This window comes from Rhipicephalus microplus, chromosome X, assembly GCF_043290135.1.
Source record: "Rhipicephalus microplus isolate Deutch F79 chromosome X, USDA_Rmic, whole genome shotgun sequence".
NCBI classification, from domain to species: Eukaryota; Metazoa; Arthropoda; class Arachnida; order Ixodida; family Ixodidae; genus Rhipicephalus; species Rhipicephalus microplus.
In genome coordinates this window covers 211,026,107-211,044,471 of record NC_134710.1, presented here as the reverse complement: position 1 = coordinate 211,044,471, position 18,365 = coordinate 211,026,107, and the positions used below count along the sequence as shown (strand labels likewise).

Here is an 18,365-nt window from a genome sequence, read left to right as displayed (position 1 = left end):
CCACATAGCATATGGTTCAAATCTACACGTTCACAACACTGTTCACAGATCTTGTCCATCGTAGTCTGGGTCGATATGCATCATGTGCCAGGGGCTGGGGTATGAGTTAGTCTGGAGCAAGCGTAACGTGACTGACTGGCTGCGCGTTAATTTCTTATCCGGGAGGGGGAACTCTCGCCGGCCTAGATAAAAGTGCTTCGTAATCTCACTGAAAGTGAATAACTGATTCTGTACTCCATGTGCAGTGCAGAGGGCGAAACCGAAGTGACGCGGTCGATGAGTCCTCGCGCCACCTCGTGCGCGGTCTCGTTGAGATTACGCAAGTTGCCCCTTAAGTTGCCCATGTGTGCCGGGAACCATACGATGGAGTGTTCGGTGATGTTATGTCCGCCTAATAATAGCAGTGTTGTCTTGTCTATCGCACCTTTTGCGAAAGCTTGAGTGGCTGCTCTAGGGTCACTGAATATTGTAGTGAACCTCGAGTCTGTTAGAGCTACAGCTATCGCTGCTTCTTCGGCTACATCCGGCCTCTTAGTGTAAAAAGTGAGTGAGCTGTGTGTTCGTCCATGTCCGTCAATTACTATGACCGAGTAGGCGTGCTTTGCCGGTATTTCCGCTGCATCCACAAAAGCTGTCTGGTCCGGAAATCTTGCGGTGTCAGTCGCAAGAGTTCTGGCGCGGGCGAATCTTTTTCCATTATTCTGAACCGGGTGTACGTTTCTTGGGAAGGGGAGCACTGTAATTGATTTTGACATGACTTTGGGTAACTTCTGAACGTTTCCCCTTTCCGCTATGGTGTGCAAACCAAGCTTGAGGAGAATATTTCTGCCCGCTTTGGTGCTGGATAGGCGTGCGATCTGTGCAGTGTGCTGGGCCGCGATTAGTTCGGCAAGAGGATTATGCACTCCTAGCTGTAAGAGGAGAGCAGTGGAGGCATTATACGGGAGCCCCAACGCTGTCTTAAAAGCGCGCCGTATGTGTACTTCGAGCTTTTGCTACTTTTTGCCAGTTCAGCATCGCAGCCACGTATGTGATGTGAAAGAGAACAAAGGCGTGGACCATTCTGATGCATTATCCTCACCCAGCCCTCTGTGCAGATTCATAATGCACGGAAACATTCAAGCGCGTTCCCAATCTTGAATGTGATATTGACCAGCATCACCGAGTTGGAACCATTGCTTTGGATGGCAAGTCTAAGGATGCGAATTTTGTCGAGCGTAGTTATGCGGTTGCAGTCAGAATCCCGTAACTCTATGCTTCGAGGGACAGGTCTGCACCAGTCTATGATGGGCGCCCTTGTCTGGGAGGATGGTAGATAAGCAGCTCAGATTTTCTGGAAGAGCAGCGAAGTCCCATTGGGGTGAGATGTGCTTCGGTGACTAAGATTGCGTCTTGCATGCAGGCATCTACTCTGCATCGCTGCCACTAGTGCTCCAAATGGTGATATCATCTGCATAGATGGTATGCTCCACATCTGCTATTTCTCCCAGTGCTCAAGAGATCTCGCGATAGCCAAATTGAATAAGAATGACGAAAGTACTGAACCTTGCGGTGTTCCTTATCGTCCAGCTCAAAGCTTTTAGAGACGTGCTCGCCTATCCGTGGAGTGGCCGTTCGAACCTTTAGAAAAGCATTGACGTATTGATAGAAACGTGTGCCAAGTTTGTGTTCAGATATAGCGGTCAGAATGGCTTGATGTCGGATGTTGTCAAAAGCTTGCTCCACGTCAAGACCCAGCAGCGTGTTGATATCTCGTGTGGGGCGATCCAGGAGACTTTTATTTATTCTCAGCATGGCGTCTTGCGCTGATAAAACCGGCCTATATCCGAATATAGTGTAGAGGAAGTATTCCTTTTCTTCGACGTACTCCGTCAGTCGCTGCAGAATGACATGTTCAGCTAGCTTTCCTATGCAGGACGTTAGTGAGATTGGCCTCATGTTTGATAGCCCCAGCAGCTTTCCAGGTTTTGGAATGAGGACCGTATTTGCATGCTTCCATTCTACAGGTAAACGGCTGGTTTTCCAGGCTTCGTTGATTTGTTCACTTAACGTGACCGGATCGTCATCTAAATTTCGGAGAGCCCAATTCGTGACGCCATCGGGGGTGGCCGTAGATTTGCTGTTAAGTTAGTTAATTGCGTAGCCGACTTCACTGTCTGTGTAGTTCGCGTTGAGCTCCCGAGTTTGGGGCACTATCATAGATCTTTCGCGATGACATACTAAATTGTCCTAATTCAAGCGGTAGGTAGCGTTTAGCAAGGCCGTCAACAACTTCTTCGGCAGCACTATGTTGCGTTGCGCAGTGTACTAACTTGCTGAGCCTGATGCGCTGCGCAGATTTGGACTTGGTGCCATTTTTGTCGAGGAGCTGTTTTATGAGCCTCCATCCCCTCCCTTTTCGTATTTACCCGTTGGGGGAGTTGCAAACTTCGTCCCACTGCTGTCAGGAAAGAACCCCACAGTATTCTTCAATGGTTTTGTTGAGTTCAGCGAGCTTCTTTCGCACTCTTCGATCGAGTCGCTGACCCTTCCTCCTGGCTGATATGAAGTGCTTGCCTTCAAGAATGTTTGTTTTCCGGCTCTCCATTCTCTCCACCTTAACGTCCGTGGTAATCGTTCGTTCTGAGGCTGCAATATCTGTTTTGAGCTGTTCAGTGCAACTTGCTATCGTATGCTTTGTGGTTTCTCCTGATGAATTTGATGACTGCATTCGTATCTTGCGAAATTTGTCCCAATCAGTTTGTACTACCTTTGCTTCTTTCCTGGGAGTTCTGCATCAATTCGGAGAATGTAGTGATCGCTGCCAAGGTCTATGCCAGAATTACACCAGCCGCATTTTTCAATGTCCAGGACGAAAGTCAAGTCCAGTATAGTGTCCCGGTCATGTGAAGGCGCTCACCTTTGCTAGAGAAATATTCGTAGCCCCATGCCTTGTGTGGGGCATTAAAATAGCCACCTACTATTAGGGGACAATCTTTTGGAATGCTCGCGATCTTGCCGAGCATGCTTCTGAACCCTTGCCTTGTGTCCTTAGGGCTGTTGTACAAATTAGTGAGAAAGATGCTTTGCTTGTTCCCTACCTGGTCATTAGGTATAATCTCGATCGTGACGTGTTCTAAGTAGTAGGCTGTGTGATGGATCTCATGGGGAATGTACGGGATCTTCTTGCCAATCAGAATAGCAATGCCTCTGCCTTGCTCGTTTCTGTAAGTTTTGGCTTTATAACCCGCAAGGGTAAGTTTCATTGTGAGTGTTTCTTGCAGTAAAATTATGTGTGATTTCTAGGTTTCCGATTTAACCATCTGCAGGAGGACCACCTTTTTTGACGTGATCCCCCTGGAGTTAGTTCCATTGCCTGATGCGGAAATTTCGTGTCCTATTTGTCACTACCATGTTGACCATCATAGCCTCCTTCGCTTGCAGTGAAAGCAACTTGCAGAGGGCCATGCACGCCGATGTCCTGTGACTTCATCGTCTCCATGGCAGGTACTAGCGCGTTGTTCATATACATTTCCATTTCTTGAACTTGCGTGTTAAACATGTCCATTTTCTTATTCATTTGCATCATGCTCTCGTTCATTAGTCTCATATTCTCGCTCATGGCATCCTTGACGTCTGATTGCACGACCATTGCAGTTGCGTTACAGCTCGCTTCTTTGGAGCGGGTGATTCTTCGCGATGTTCTCCTTGTCTCGCAATCTCAAGTGCTTCGGGAGTTTCGATATCGGTTGGTGATTCGGGAATGCTCGTTGGCGTACTGCTGTTTCCTTTACCTGCTTCGGATAACTCGTGAATTAGCTAAATATAGGCCACTTTAAGCTCTCTTAACTCCTGTTCTAACATAGCTATCCGTTCTTTATCAGTGTTGCAGAACTCACGGTCTTCCTTCGGCATAGTCGCCGTGGCGCCTCTGACTTTATCCGCCCACGTGCCGTCTCCTTTGTTGTTCTTTCCCACGAAACGTACCTGTGACCCTGAGCAACTCCTGCTTGTGGTCGATGTCTTCGTAGGTGTGCCGCTCTGCAATCGAGAGCGCGAGCTGCGTGTCAACGTCTTCGATATAGATCAACCTTGCTTGTCGGTTGCTTGTCTTCCTTCAGCTTTGCCTAACCTTGCTGCTCCAATTGTCATCGTGCGCGCACTGCATACAGGACGAGATAGCGTTTCGAGCACACCTTGTCCGCCGTCATGTGCAAGCCACCGCGCAGCTTGCATTGCCGATCGCACACATGCGATGATGTTGGGTTAGAAATTCCGCAGCCTCTGCATTCGGTGGAGCCCGGGTCAGGGCAAACGTCCGCCCGATGGTCGACGTAGCATATGTCTACGTGTCTGCGATATGAGTAGCAGGGTACCAAAGTAGGTCCATATCTGACGTTCGGGACCCGAAGTAATCAAACACAACGATCACTGATATTGAGTTCTTGATTCTTTTCACCGCCAGTGCCAAGGGGTTGCAAGCGTTCACGATGTTTCTTTCAATCGTCTTATGGTCGTCAACAGCGTCGATGTGTCGAATTACCCCTTTGCAGGTGTCACTTGGGGCAGCTTTGTAAGTGCTTACCTCGTACTTTTTTCTGGCTATCTGAATAGCCCCTACGCTCGCGTACTTATCTGCATTTTCTCTAAATGGTGTGCTCGCCACCATGATATTCTGCATTATGTTGGGACAAATAATGTCCTCCATGGTCTGAACTCAATGAAGATTTGCTGCTGTTACAAGGGCTTTGCTCACCAAGATAGGTCTGACCTTTTGTATGTTCGAGCCACCCTTTGGGTGAAACACTATCTTGATGTTGTCTTCCGGTAAGGATGGCATGCATCAGGCTCTGATCATACGATTCATGATGTTAGGAGGCGTCCAAGAGAAGCTCACCTGTCGGCTGCTTGGATGGTTTTCTTGCTGCATAAGTGGCGCAGTTGTTTTGGCGCGCTCCTTCTTCTTCGTTTTCCGGCTGCTCACCACTTTCCAACCCGTGTTGTCCGCCGCGAAACCCACGTCTTCGTATGCTGCTATCTCTTGTTCAACAGATGTGGATGAAGCACCCAACATTGCTTGTAGATCCTCTGCAGAGTTGTCGGTAGTCGGTAGTAGACGCCATTCGCGTCTCGCGCCTGGCGCAAAGGGCGGGTATACACCTTGCCGAGCTAGGCCCATTAGGGGAGAGGCCTAGCTTGCTGCCAACGTGACACGAACACAAAATCCCAGATAAAATGCATAAATGTGGACCCACCAGAGTGAATTTGGCGTACGGGTGAACCTGGCAACTTCAGACACTCGCTCGCACTTTTTTTAGACTGATCAAAGCCATAAACAGCCAAAAACGTTCGAAATGAGGCAGACAGTTAATGATGCGGTTTCTCGTGTCGACAGATGTCCGCATCTCCTCCTCAGCGCCTGTGGCGGTGGGGTATTAAAGATGTTCGAACTACTCAAGAGACATTGCTTATCAATATCCTTATTATTATTAATATTTTTACTTTTTTCATGGTTATCAATACTTCTTAACTAGATAAGAACATGAAAATTTTTATTTTTTCGACCCTACACAAAACTTGGGATCAAAAGGGATATGTGGTACAATTATCATTGAAGGGTTAAATATTGTAGTTATAGGTGGGCAACCAAATTTATACTGTTATGTTTGGTTTAGCTAGCATTTATGTTGAAGTGAGTCATTTATCTGGTGGACACAGCATGGAACACTGAAAACTACTGCATATATGTATGCACGGCATACCTACCAATTCACCAAGGCTATAGGTACTTAGTATTCATGCCAAAAAATACTATAAATGTTAATGAGAAAACAACAGTATTTAAATCAACCATTTCGTTAAAGAATTAAGGCTGCAGAATTATGCACATGCAAACATTTGTACAAGTACAACTGACAAATTTAAAAAACAAGACCACTGACAAAGCCTCAAAACATGTGAATAGAGCACTAGATAGTGCAGATGCTCACCTCCATAGGGTAGATACTTGTTTGGGCGATGCTGCCAGCAAGGGAACCCGCAAAAAAACGTTCGAAGATACCCAAATCACGATTTGAGTCGCCCTTGATAAGCCGCTTTGCCTGCACACATCACCAGCAAGTAACCACTACTACATGGATATGAGACTCTTAAGTGTGCCAATGCTACAGGTTTTCTCCTTAACTTTGATCTGAGTGCCACAAAAATAATCTGTGCATGAAACTAGTATTTACTCTTGATATGAGCAAAGCGCCAGAGCAGATAGGCCATGTACTGGTAGGTTAATCCAAGCATCAACATTAAAAACAGTGCCAGTCAATTTAGTCCATACAGCAAAATCAGCAAAATGTAGTCAGAAAACAGCAAAACTGTTAAAGAAAAACCACTTACCAGAACACAAAATATAATCATCGCAAGGTAGAATACAGCACTAACATCTTTAGTAGCTGCAAATGCTTTTTAATTAAATGACTGCTACACCCCTGTGCATGCATAGTGTGCTTACACTCCACTAAGTACAAATTTGAAAGGTTAAATTAAGCAGTGGCCGCATCACTTCCAAGGAGAGTAAAAGTAGGTGCACCTTTGCACTGTTTACTGGGAGCAAGGCTTTTTGCGCCAAATCTTAATCCAGTGTTCCCTAATGAAGTTTCATAATACACATATTTCTGGCAGTCAATACTCTGGCAGTTATTTGCTATCTTTACATTAGTGCTTACACTTTTATGAGAACAAATTCACAGATAAGGTTTAAGATCATGAAAACGTTAGCATGCATCAAACAGGGAGGAGCTATGTGTTACCACACATACTCATAGGCAGGATAGCTCAGCTAAAAGAAACAAAGTATTTAAAAACAAAAGGTAATGCTAGTGGGCTGAAAAGAACTCTGTGGTCTTTAAGGGACACTATAGACAAATAATAAGTCTATGTTAATTGTTGAAATATCGGTACACAAACCTCGTAGTGGTACTTTTGAGCCAATAAAATGCTTATTTTGAAATAAAATCATGTTTTAGCAGTATGCATCACATTAACACACTTCAAATCACCCGCCTGAAAGCGGTCTTTCTGATCTCACTGTTGCCATGCCCGACATTTCCCGCCTTTACTGTGCGTCCGCAGACACTTGTAGCAGCAGAGCAAAAGTAGCCAAAGCCACAGCCGCAAGCACAGCCATTGAACAGTTCAACTGGGCCCCGCTAGGTGGCACCATCTACCCAGTCCAACTAGGCGAAAACGAAATTTTTGAACCACTTGCGCCATTCTTCGTAATAACGCCAGGCGGTAATTTTTTTTATATAAATTAAACAAAAACGGACAAGCAGCACTTTATTACGTCTCTTGATACACGGATGGTTCCTTTTTCTGGGTGCCTCACTACGCTGCAGCACACAAGTGGGCCTCGATAAAAAGGCATGCAAACGACATAACAACCAACCAACACAATGGCAGCAATTAGTCTGGTGTTTCAAATAAAATAAACTGTAGGTAAGTATGGTGTTAGTCCTGAGGTTGGGTACTAATAGGAGAAAAACCTCAAGTTATACCAGTCTTGGTGCTGTGGAAGGAGATCAAACTGCATCCACTCTAACGAAGACTTACCGAACACTAAGGCAGATGGGGATGTTAAAGAAGAAAAGGCACAGTACCTCAATTATAAGTGAGGATTTAAATACAAATATACTGGCAGCTTTACATTTTTGCCACCGCAATATAAAATTTACTCGTGAAGAGTCCCCACTTTTATAGGTTTACTTGGTGTGGATCGAATTTCTTCTATCAGCCATAGCATCGCGTAACTAAGACATGCATGTGCTGGTTTCACTGCATACGTTTGCGTTGGTGCCGATATTTCCTTGCAGTTCATACAATCAATCACGAGTGATACAACTCATTGCTGCACACTTAGTTAAACCTACAAATGCACCTTTCTATTTCTGCTTTGTTGAATTTGTTACCGCTCAATCATAAATCTACTGCCGTTACAATAACTGCATAGACTATTTTCATTTTATTTTTTTTTTCTCCACTACATTTTCAATATGTGTTGCGGTTCTCTAAGCATACAAGCACCTTACAGAAGAAATGTTGCATGGCCGCAGTGGTTGCATAAAAAGTTGGTTCCTTTTAGCTGCCTTGCCGAAGTTCCTGGAACACCATTTGTTGGTTTGGTGCAAGTGTAAACAGCACACATGTGGTCCCTTGTACTGCAGCCAAAGCTTACCGATGAGCCTGATGCTACATGGCTGCAATCAGTGAGCCTTTATGCCTTCACCAGCTTCACTAAACAGCTGTAGGCATCCAAAAGGTGATCTACTGTGCTTCTATACTTGGCAACAACTTATCTTGACATTGGAGCGAAGGCTACGGAAGAGGGGCGTTCACACTTTTGTATTACTACGCAAGTAGTACGGCAGCTTGCGACTGGTATCGATTCTTCTTGCTTGCTTCGCTAATGTGTTCAGAAAATTATATTCACGAAAATGTAAATAGATTCACTGTACAGTTTAGCGTGTAGTACAAGTATATCTTTCTTCGAGAACTAAACAGCGCGTTCGCGGCCGCAAACTGGCTCGCCATATCATAGATGCCATATTTACTTCAGAAAATGAGTGTGCAGAAAAAGTGGCGCTGTCTAAGCAACATAAATAAAAGGAAGGCATTCCTGCAAAGTGAACAATAACTGTATATTACCTACAATTTTCCGCAACTATTTCAGTCTAATAAAGCAGCATTTATTTTGAGAAAAGTATCAGTGAACCTAAGTACAGTACACTGTCGGTAAAAATAAATCAGTGAAACTGCTGCCTAAATGGATCAACTGTATTCAGTACGATTGGTTTCATATCTGAATTCTGCACCCCTGTAGGTCTCTCAGTAAATGAAAAGCTTGTTGAACGGAACACATTTTCCTGGTCCCTTCAGGTCCTGTTTAACGAGAGTCTACTGTACTATTTTTTGGTGTGGTAGCAGGCATGCGCTTCAGTTCTGTAGCTTCCACAGTGCTGTAGAATGTTGTCGAGTATACTGATTGTCATTACAGGTGACTACTCTCCCACGGCTTGCTTTGTCTGATAATAAATGTAGATATGTCTACAATACACCTAAACAGTCACTACATTATCACAAACTTGTTCTCTGGGCCATCCCCTCTTTTTAACATTTCTCTGCTGGTGGTGGCAGTGGATCTTTCAGTTTTGAAATTTATGCCAAACATGTCTGCTAGTTGCTTTAGGTCTCCAGCAACAAACTCCTTGCTCTGCTGTGCCCGAACACTAATATTTTATCACTAAGATTCCTGAAGATCTTAGAAACGTGTTCCTTTCTTTTGGTCAGCCATTCCTTCCCCTACTAGTTTTGCACGAAAGAAAAAGAACCTGGCTTTCTTTAAATGGTTTAAAAGAACAACTTGCTTCCCATCTGGAAATTTTCTGAACTGGAGATATGCATATTAGAAGCATACATGCTTCAGAAACACACTGCAATTGGTCACATGAACTTACAAGCCACAAGCCATCTTTGCAGGGTTAATGCTCGTTTACATGACAAAAAACTTGAAGGGTTTTCAAGGACTTTCAAGGCTACGTGTGCGAATTTTCAAGGTCCACATTGTTAGAAAGCCAACTAACACATGTTCAGGGAAGGATGGAAGCTTGAAATAACTAGAATTGATAGAAAAAGGGGGACATTACTGGAATAGATGTCAAGAACAAGGCTCCCATGACATTTTCTTTTTAGACAACTTTCAATCGTTTCTTAAAATTGCATAGGTAATCAATTTGTTTGGTGCTAGTTACAAACTCCTATTCAGATAGAATAAACTAAGGAACAGTTATTGCACAACACTTTGTTGCTTTTTCAGAATTTTCAAATCAATATCCACTATCTCCTGCTGCATGGTCTTGGCAGCAATCCTAAGGCTGTATGAATTGATGATGCATGTCAGGCCCTTAATTCTCTCTGCCTTTTCTGCATGAGTGTGCTGTAGCTGTTAATTCTCTAACAGCAGCCTCTAGTTTCTTTTTCTTTCTTGTAAGCATTTTGACCTGCCCCTCAATGCAACATTTCGCTTTGTTTTTCACTCTCCTGCTCTTCCTGAGTTTTCAGAAATTTGCGGTGTTGGTTCCGTGAACAAACTACTGATGTTTTTTTGTTTTTTTTTTCTCATGATAGACACATTACATATGCTACCTGATACATTTACAGCATCAAAAATAATGCACTGCGAAATAAGTGACAATGTTTATTAAAAAAAAGAAATTCAAAAATTTTCAAGGATTTGTGAGAATTTCAGCACTTTTAAAACAAGGTTTTCAAATTCAAAAGTTTTAAAGGATTTCAAGGACCCGCATGAACCCTGTATATGGCTTTTTTTGTGTGTGGGGGGGGACGATATTATTCTACACATGCTTTAGTTAATGATGGTACAAAAACGCCACTGCCTAAGCATAGCCATGTAATTTTTTTCCCCGCAGGGTTTGCAGAATACAGTCTTTCCTTTTATAGTCCAGCATGGCGAGTTGACTGTCCTCCGTCAAAGAAACACGTTCCTGGGTCTCTTTAGTTTTGGCACGGCTGAGAAAGGCAGCATAGGAGCAGACAGCCAGACCGCTAATAGATCAAAAGGGTATTTTAGCCTTGTATTAACTTTGTCTAACCCAACAGAATCAATGTTTCTTCTGTCTGAACACCTTATGGCGCCCTTCGCCAGCTTTGAAAATTTTGAGTAGGCAAGAGCAATGCGTGCACTGGGTGCTCACGATCTCATCTGCTGAGAATTGCGATAATACGCGCCTCGGTAAGAGGTGAAATGTCAGACTGAACGCCTCTTGACGTTCAACTCACGGGCATGCGCCCCGACGTGGTGGAGGGGACGTATACAACAAGGAATGCTCCTGCGTACATCATAGTAGTACATGACACTGCAAGAATTATTCGAGGTGACGTGTGTAATTTGTGAACCTGTTGCCTGAATAGAAGTATGAAGGTTGAAAGAAATATTAAAACAGGAACGGAATCCATGCGCATTATTTTTATTGCAATAGCAATTATATGGACACACTCAGCTGAATTTTGCCGCTGGCATCGACGTGGGCATTGCCGTCACTCACCGTATATGTATACGTATCTATGTATATGAAAATGCAAGAAAGAAAAAGACTCCGGCGCGCGGAATCGAACGTGGGACCTATGAAACACGAGTGTGAGGCGTCAACCACTGAGCCACAGAGAAGCACACCCTTTAAAGTTCAAACGGCAAATTATTTATATCTACTACTTACTGCTGGTGATGGCCATCTCAGGGGGGAGCTATCGCGTTTTCAGCTTTACCAGCAAGATGGCACAATGAGTGTGCGTTGCCATATCGTGATGATGGTGGTGGTGGTAGTGGTTAATAGAGGAAGAAGGCGGTGGCGCGCGCTCTCATATCCCACGCGTACTTTGCCCCGCGGAGAGGAGAGGTAGACGCTCACTCGCACGACCTTATCTCGTGGTGGAGAGAATCGTACGTCTTGGCTGGTGTTTGGCTTTCACCGGAACAATTCCGTTGTAGTTACCAGGCACACAAAGCTCACTGCAATCGTCGCACGGTCTCCGCTTGCGAAAAGAGCGCCCTTTTCAGACACAGCGAAGTATCAACGGGACGCTTATTCGCGTTCATCTGAGCCTGTGAGTACATTTCATGTGTTATTTGTGCATTAGAAATGCAGGGCCCGTTTCAATCTGCTTGCTACTCTGCGCGTAACCTTCCAAGTTGTTGCTATCGCGTTCATTGCTTTGCCTTTGCAGCAAAGCTGTGACTATTTTTAAACTTCATATTGAGTGCGATGCGAGAGTAAGTTGCCTCTATTTCATTTGCATTGGTGCTCTCACCGTTTTCACATCGTGCCGATGCCTGCCCTGACAATGCTTGGCATGTTTTAGGTGCATCGTCCGTTATAGCAGTTCCAGCGGTGCGATGCCATGTATCCTGGTAAGCATACATGATCCATGCCAGCTTCTCGAAATGTGCACACATAAAGGAATCCATCCAAGAGAAACAAGCAGTACAATAGAGAGAAGGTTGAAATAACACAACACCACTGGCATGCCCGGCCTCGCATGGGCATGTAATGCGAATGTAACCTTAAGTGTGTACGATGTGCTGATGAGTCTGCATTATGTGACCTTCCGGCTCCGAGTTCTGAAGAGGGCAGGGAAGGGATTTAACTTGTGAAGTCAACGCCGGGCGAGTAGCAAAGGTTTCGAAGCTCACCTCGTCGCATCATGCCTTCGCGGCTTATAATAAACCAATTAAAAAACTCTAGTGGTGCAGAGCCTTTCTGTGGGCACGCAACAACTTCTAGCGCAGTAAAATTTCTCATGTGACCTACAGTGAAGCGCTGTTTAAGAAGTAAATGGCATGCAAAACAAAAACTCTTTTTTCATCGACACTTCATTTTCTTCTGATGACACTCTACTATTTCTCATTAGTTCTCCATCATCATGCGGCTACACAGAAGCACCTCCTGTTCCATCGCATGCTAGCAGACGCCAGGGAGAAGCAGAGCAGACGCAATGTGGATGAATACATGTGTAGGGGCTAATGAGCCTTCCTTTTGGCTAACAGGCCTCGTAGCCATGACAGTGCCGAAAAGAACTTATGAGATGGAGTATAGGCTACACCCCATAAAGTTCTGAAAGCTCAATTTTGTCTGGTAAAATGAATACTGGTCTCCAACTGTACTCGAATACAAAATTTGAGGCTCGCTCTATACTTGCAAACATGCTGCTTTCTGTGTATAGATTGAATTGATTGGCACATGAATTCAAGCTTGCTGGCACTAAGATTAGAACCATTGGCGTGAATTGTTACAGTAAGCACTTTAACGAGTAAAAAAAAACCCATGAATCTATGAAATCGAACTCTAGTAGCATAGCAAACCAATGAAACCAGAAAATCAAGACAGTAATGCTTTTGTTTCACTGTTATCGTAAGTGCCCCACATGAAAGCACCTGTCCAATGACTGTGGTCTCACTGGCTTTCTGTACATGTATACTAGCTTCAATAGTCTAAATGAAACAGAGCCCAAAAATATGAGCAGGCCAATATTGTCTCCCATCCAGTGAAAGAAGGCCCACTTGCATGAAGTATGTGCTATATATATATATACATACATACATATATACATACATACCCACACACATAATGAACAAGTGAATAAAGTTGGTAACTTAAAATAGTTATTAATGTAAAACCATAAAAACGCTACTCATTTCTTTTCAGTGTTTAGTCAAACTCGCTTGAAATGAGCAAGAAATCGTGCAAAGCTATATCTACTACAATCAAGTAATCGGGTATACTAGAACCCATAGAGATTACCAGAACCCATACATATACGGAGAGATAAACAGGAACGTAGCATTCAAGTACCAACTATAGAGGCAGCTGTTCTATTCAAGTAGCAATTTCGTTTTAAGAGAGTTTCGTTTACCGAGAATCTGCTATAAAAACAAAAATAACTCATAAATAGGGCACATGTGCTCCCGGCTTTCTGAATAGCGACTGCATTTAATATCAAGACGAATAATGAAATGTATACAGTATACAGAGAGGAGTGAAATGAGAACTGAATACTAGACAAAGATGAAATAAATGAAATAACAGCACAACAGAGAACTGGTGAAGAACACACATAAATGCTGTGAAGTGTTAATAAAGCATATTACATCAGAAAGTTTGATAGCTTGAGTGTTAAGTTTTTCTATCAGCTGGACTATTGCAAAAAGAGATTCTGTATATCAATCAATATTAAATTTTGTCCCGTACTTGGCCACAATCAACACATGTCAAGTGTTTTTTAGAATCACAGATGCAGTTTATAACAGCATATCGATGCTGTATATGTGTTCTTTGCCAGTCCTAATCTGCTGCATTGTTCTTAAATTTATTATGCCCTACCAATATACCCAAGTTTCCACCCATCAAAGGCCACGATAATGTAATAAGAATTCACTGCACACATAGCATTTAACAAATTTACAAAAGCATGGTTACTTTAGTCCTTAATCGCAGACACAGCTACCAATAATGTTTTGAGCGCTGGTCAGAAATGGTCAATATGTACCAACAACATTTGTTCTCTAGCTCATGCAGTCAGCAGTAGTCGTAAACATGGCAGGTCTAATATTTTCACACACTTTATTTGTTAAAACTGCTTTATATCACAAAAATGTTCATCCTGCTGCAGTAGAATGTTCATTCAATAGTGAAAAGTGCAAGTTGTAATCTAGTTAGAGTAGAATCTTGATACGATCCCAGCTCGTACAAATATTTCGGTGGTTCATGCCAAGACTCATCAGCCTGCAATTTACTAGAGTATGGTTGTTGAACCCTTGAAAACTGATTTTAACCCCACAACGTTTGATGCCAATGTACACTGCCCTGCTTGTGAGAATTGGTGCTGCCCACATGGCTGTGGAAGTCGTGCCAAACAAGCACAGGTGCAAAGAACTCAAGCGCAGATATGCGGACGCTGCCAATGTGGCTGGTTGTCAGTATCAATAGCACATTGAAACATTCAAGATAGTGTGCATAAATCTAGGAGGTCCTTATGTGTCTTCCTGTGTTTGTTAGGAACTGAACACCAGCCAACTCACTCAATTTACACACACTTCCAAATTTTGAGCCATCCTCTGAAGTGTATGGGCATTGCCATGAATCTCGCAAAAATAGCCCCAACCGCACCTTAAAAAAAAATGCTAAAGGACAGCGATCTCAGTTTTCTAGCATTGGTCTATTGCATGCAAAATACTGCTGCAATGACCATGACCGCAGCACAGTGATGCCATGCAAAAAAAGTGTGGCAACATTGGGAAGGGGCTACACGGCATATTTAATACCTTAATTACACACGTACGCATGTGCCATATAATTATGAGTACCAGTATCATCGCCGATGTCCAAAAACTACTGGCAATCACTCAAAGCAGGGTAAGAAATAGCTGCTCTGGGAAGCTATGCATAGAAACATACATCAAAAGTGTAGTGCAATCGATTGTACATGACACTTACTACACAGCAAATGTTTTTTTATATAGTACAAAACAAAAAAGTGATTGCAGAACAACAAATGTGAACTAACCTTTTCATAGGCAAGAAACTTGAGTGCACTTTCAGGAGCTATCTTGATAACATTGATGCCGTTGCCACGCCATAGTGACGGTATCCCTCCTTCTTGCAACATGTGCCGCAAACACTGCTGGATAGATTGGAACTCACTGCCTCGAACCTGGTAACCCCAATAATTATAAAAAAGAATGCACAGCTGAATTAAATCAGTTTCAGGAGAGCAAATTATAGCAAAGTATAGCAAGCAACACTGCACATCACATTCAAAAGGCATAGGTCTGATAGCTTTCAGCAAGGACCTCAAGTACATTTAGCACTACTAACATGTAGTCTATAGAACAGTGTCTTTATTGATATGTGCCCTTGAGCAAAAATTTAAAACTTACACATGCCTACGTTTTCAGCAGTTACAAGAAAAACCAAGGCCGAGATAGATACCGTAGATACTGTATTTACTCGCATAATAGGCGCACCCCGAACTTGGCCATGATTAGTTCTGTACCGTATTTGCGTGGTTGCGATTCGACGCCCTTTTATGTTAACTAAAGCGAAGAAAGAAAAAAAAAAGACTGCGACAGTGCTCCACCAGCTCCTCGAGCTTACCGAGTGAGGAAGAAGGGCAGTTGCCTGGGTATCGGAGTAACGTTTGCACCGGCGCACGCTCCGCATAGAACGAGGAAATCATCTTTGCCAAGTGCGCATTCCTGTTGAGGAAAGTGTCATCGATATCGCATTTCCTACCTCGTCCACAAATTTAAAAGCTTTGTCTTTCCGATGCGAGCTTTCGCCTTTGGTGCCACAACACGGACTTGCACAAGCTCGGTGGACTTCTGTCGCCATTGATATCTTGGCCTTGAACCTAAACATTGTATCACGCGTGCTGCTCTTGGGTTAGTGCTTGAGCATGACATTTTCGACGCTCAGTCTTCATGCTGTCATGTACAAACGTCTCACGACAACATACCGAACCGCAGGCTACGCCTAATTAGTGCTGGCTGCTTTACGGTGGCAGTCACGGGCAATCGAAGTTGCGGGTTCGTAGAAAATCAACATAACCCTCATCGGAGACTCTACTTAAAGGAAAAAAGGCTCGGGTGGGGCTTGTTACACACGTATGGCCGTTCGATTGCAATGTCTTGAATATAGGGAGCGGGCCCATGAAATTGAAATATTGGTACCGTTCAGTGCACATTTCTGTTGTGACAATGCGCATAATCTAGGCGGCCTGAAATGTAATCAGCGAGGTCCCATTACGGCATTTTTTTCTTCACAGTTTTTTGTTTTTGCACTCAATTAACAGGCAACACGGGTCTTTCAATGTTAAATTGGAAATTCGAATGCACTCAATATCACGTGACACGCGAGAGTACATGCTCTACACGTTTTGCACTAGTGTAGCCTATGAAGAAGGCTGTTTCGACTGTAGTACCAATATACGCGACTTCGGCGACATATGTGTTATCGATGGTCTATGCTGTAGTTAGAAATAAATTTTTCGAAAATTTTACCCCGCCTAATAGGCACACCCTGAACTTTGAGCTGGATTTTCTTAAAAAAAAAAAAAAAGCACCTGTTATGTGAGTAAATACGGTAGTTACATTTAGGTAACGTAAGGCTAAAAGTAACAATTACAGTACTCCATAAAATCAAGAATACTTGTGTCTGTTAAATATGTGTACTATGTACCTGGAGGAAAACTTTAAGGCGGTCCAGAGGGGCAGTACATGTTCTAGACACTGCACCAGCAACTCCCCCAGCAACCAAATGACGCCACCACATGCCTGTGTGTATCTCTTCCTCTGTGAAGTCGTCTGGTACCAACGAGTCTTCCCCAAGATCCACAAACTGCGAAGATAAACAAAAAGGTTAAATGGAAAAGCAAAAGTTAGAGTTGCAGTGTTACTTGACTTCAGCACGATACAACATGAAATTCTTACATCCAGGCAAAGAGAACACCTACAAACAGTAACACGTTGGCATGAAAATACAGCGCGCATCAGCAGGCCCGAAAAACTGGTTCACAATATTTTACCCTGAGAGTCCCCAGCGTTACCAGTCAACTGGCAAAAGAGTACTTTAGCATGACAGAAGAAGAGTACTTCAGAATACTTTAGAATGCACAGCTAAGCACCATGCTTCCATTCTAAGTTTTGAAAGAATAGCTTTTTATTTCTAGGTCTCACCTCACCTAGCGCTGTTTGAATCCAAAACTGCAACTTTGTGCTATAAAAATGTCAACAAATAATTAATAGTAAACCACTCAAGCGAACAAGGTTTCCAGCTGTGACAAGTGGGTCATTAGGTACTTTATGATATAGAATAAGCAAGATGCAAGAACTTTTGTGTTAGTACTCTTTCAATGATCCCCTAAACCTTCTAAAATTCTTAAGTTTATAACATACTTCGTAAGGGTGTGAGATGCTAATATTAACTTTAGAACAAAGTTCATAGTGAATGCAGCGTCGCGAGGACTCTCAAAAGATAAAACAAACAATGTGCAATTAGCATAAATACAATTTGCCATCATGTTTTCGGTCTTATCCTCAGTCTAGTGCAGAATAAAGGCCTCTAAAAATTATTTCTAATCTGCACTGTCTTGTACAAGCCGATTCCTTATTATTACGGTAAACTTCTTAATTTTATCAGCCGCCTAACTCTCTGCCAGCCTCTGCACTGTTTCCCATTTTTTAGGGGCGAAGCTCCTTATAGCGGCACCCGCTCGTCCCTCGTAGTCATAGTAGTAGTGTGTAAGCAGTCTTACATTTTGACCTCCAAGGTGGTGCCGGTGGGAGATTTCTTCTGTGCGTTGTTGAACAATAAAAAATTCGCAGTGTGCGCATTAACTAAAAGCGGAATTCTCCTGTCTCTCATTCCCCCTTAGCAGCCATTGGCATGTACATTGAGCACTATCTGACAAGAAAGGATTGCTACGTTATACTCGCTGGGTGTAACCTCCTTGGTTTTGGAAAGGTTTAGCAAGCGTTGGGCCGCAGTGCCATGAATACAGTGAACTAGTATATATCATGAACTCGAGCTGGTTAAATGTGGGAAGTAGACACAGAGCGTAAGCCGTAAGAAAGTGTGCGTGTGCCTCCTCTTGTTCAGTCCTTGGAATGTCCGCTGGATGGCGGTGCTTCTATATGAGGAATATATGATGAAAAGATGCGAGATGATGGTACTTGGAGTGTTGAATAGGTGGACAAACAGACACACAGACAGATGCATGGACAGACGCATGGATGGCTGCACGGACGGATGGACGCATGGACG

At 43.4% G+C, this 18,365-nt stretch overlaps 1 protein-coding gene across 3 annotated transcripts in view; it reads right to left on the bottom strand.

Moving 5' to 3' along the window:
- Nucleotides 1-18,365, bottom strand: part of SCaMC (Short Calcium-binding Mitochondrial Carrier) — a 116,945-nt gene that overhangs the window by 78,833 nt on the left and 19,747 nt on the right. For all 3 annotated transcript variants that reach the window (XM_075878534.1, XM_075878535.1, XM_037435799.2), the window contains exons 5-7: nt 16,782-16,940; nt 15,109-15,255; nt 5,970-6,080 (exon numbers count right to left, since the gene is read on the bottom strand). In XM_075878534.1, the coding sequence (XP_075734649.1) occupies nt 5,970-6,080; nt 15,109-15,255; nt 16,782-16,940 (417 nt within the window). The remainder of the gene's footprint in view (nt 1-5,969; nt 6,081-15,108; nt 15,256-16,781; nt 16,941-18,365) is intronic.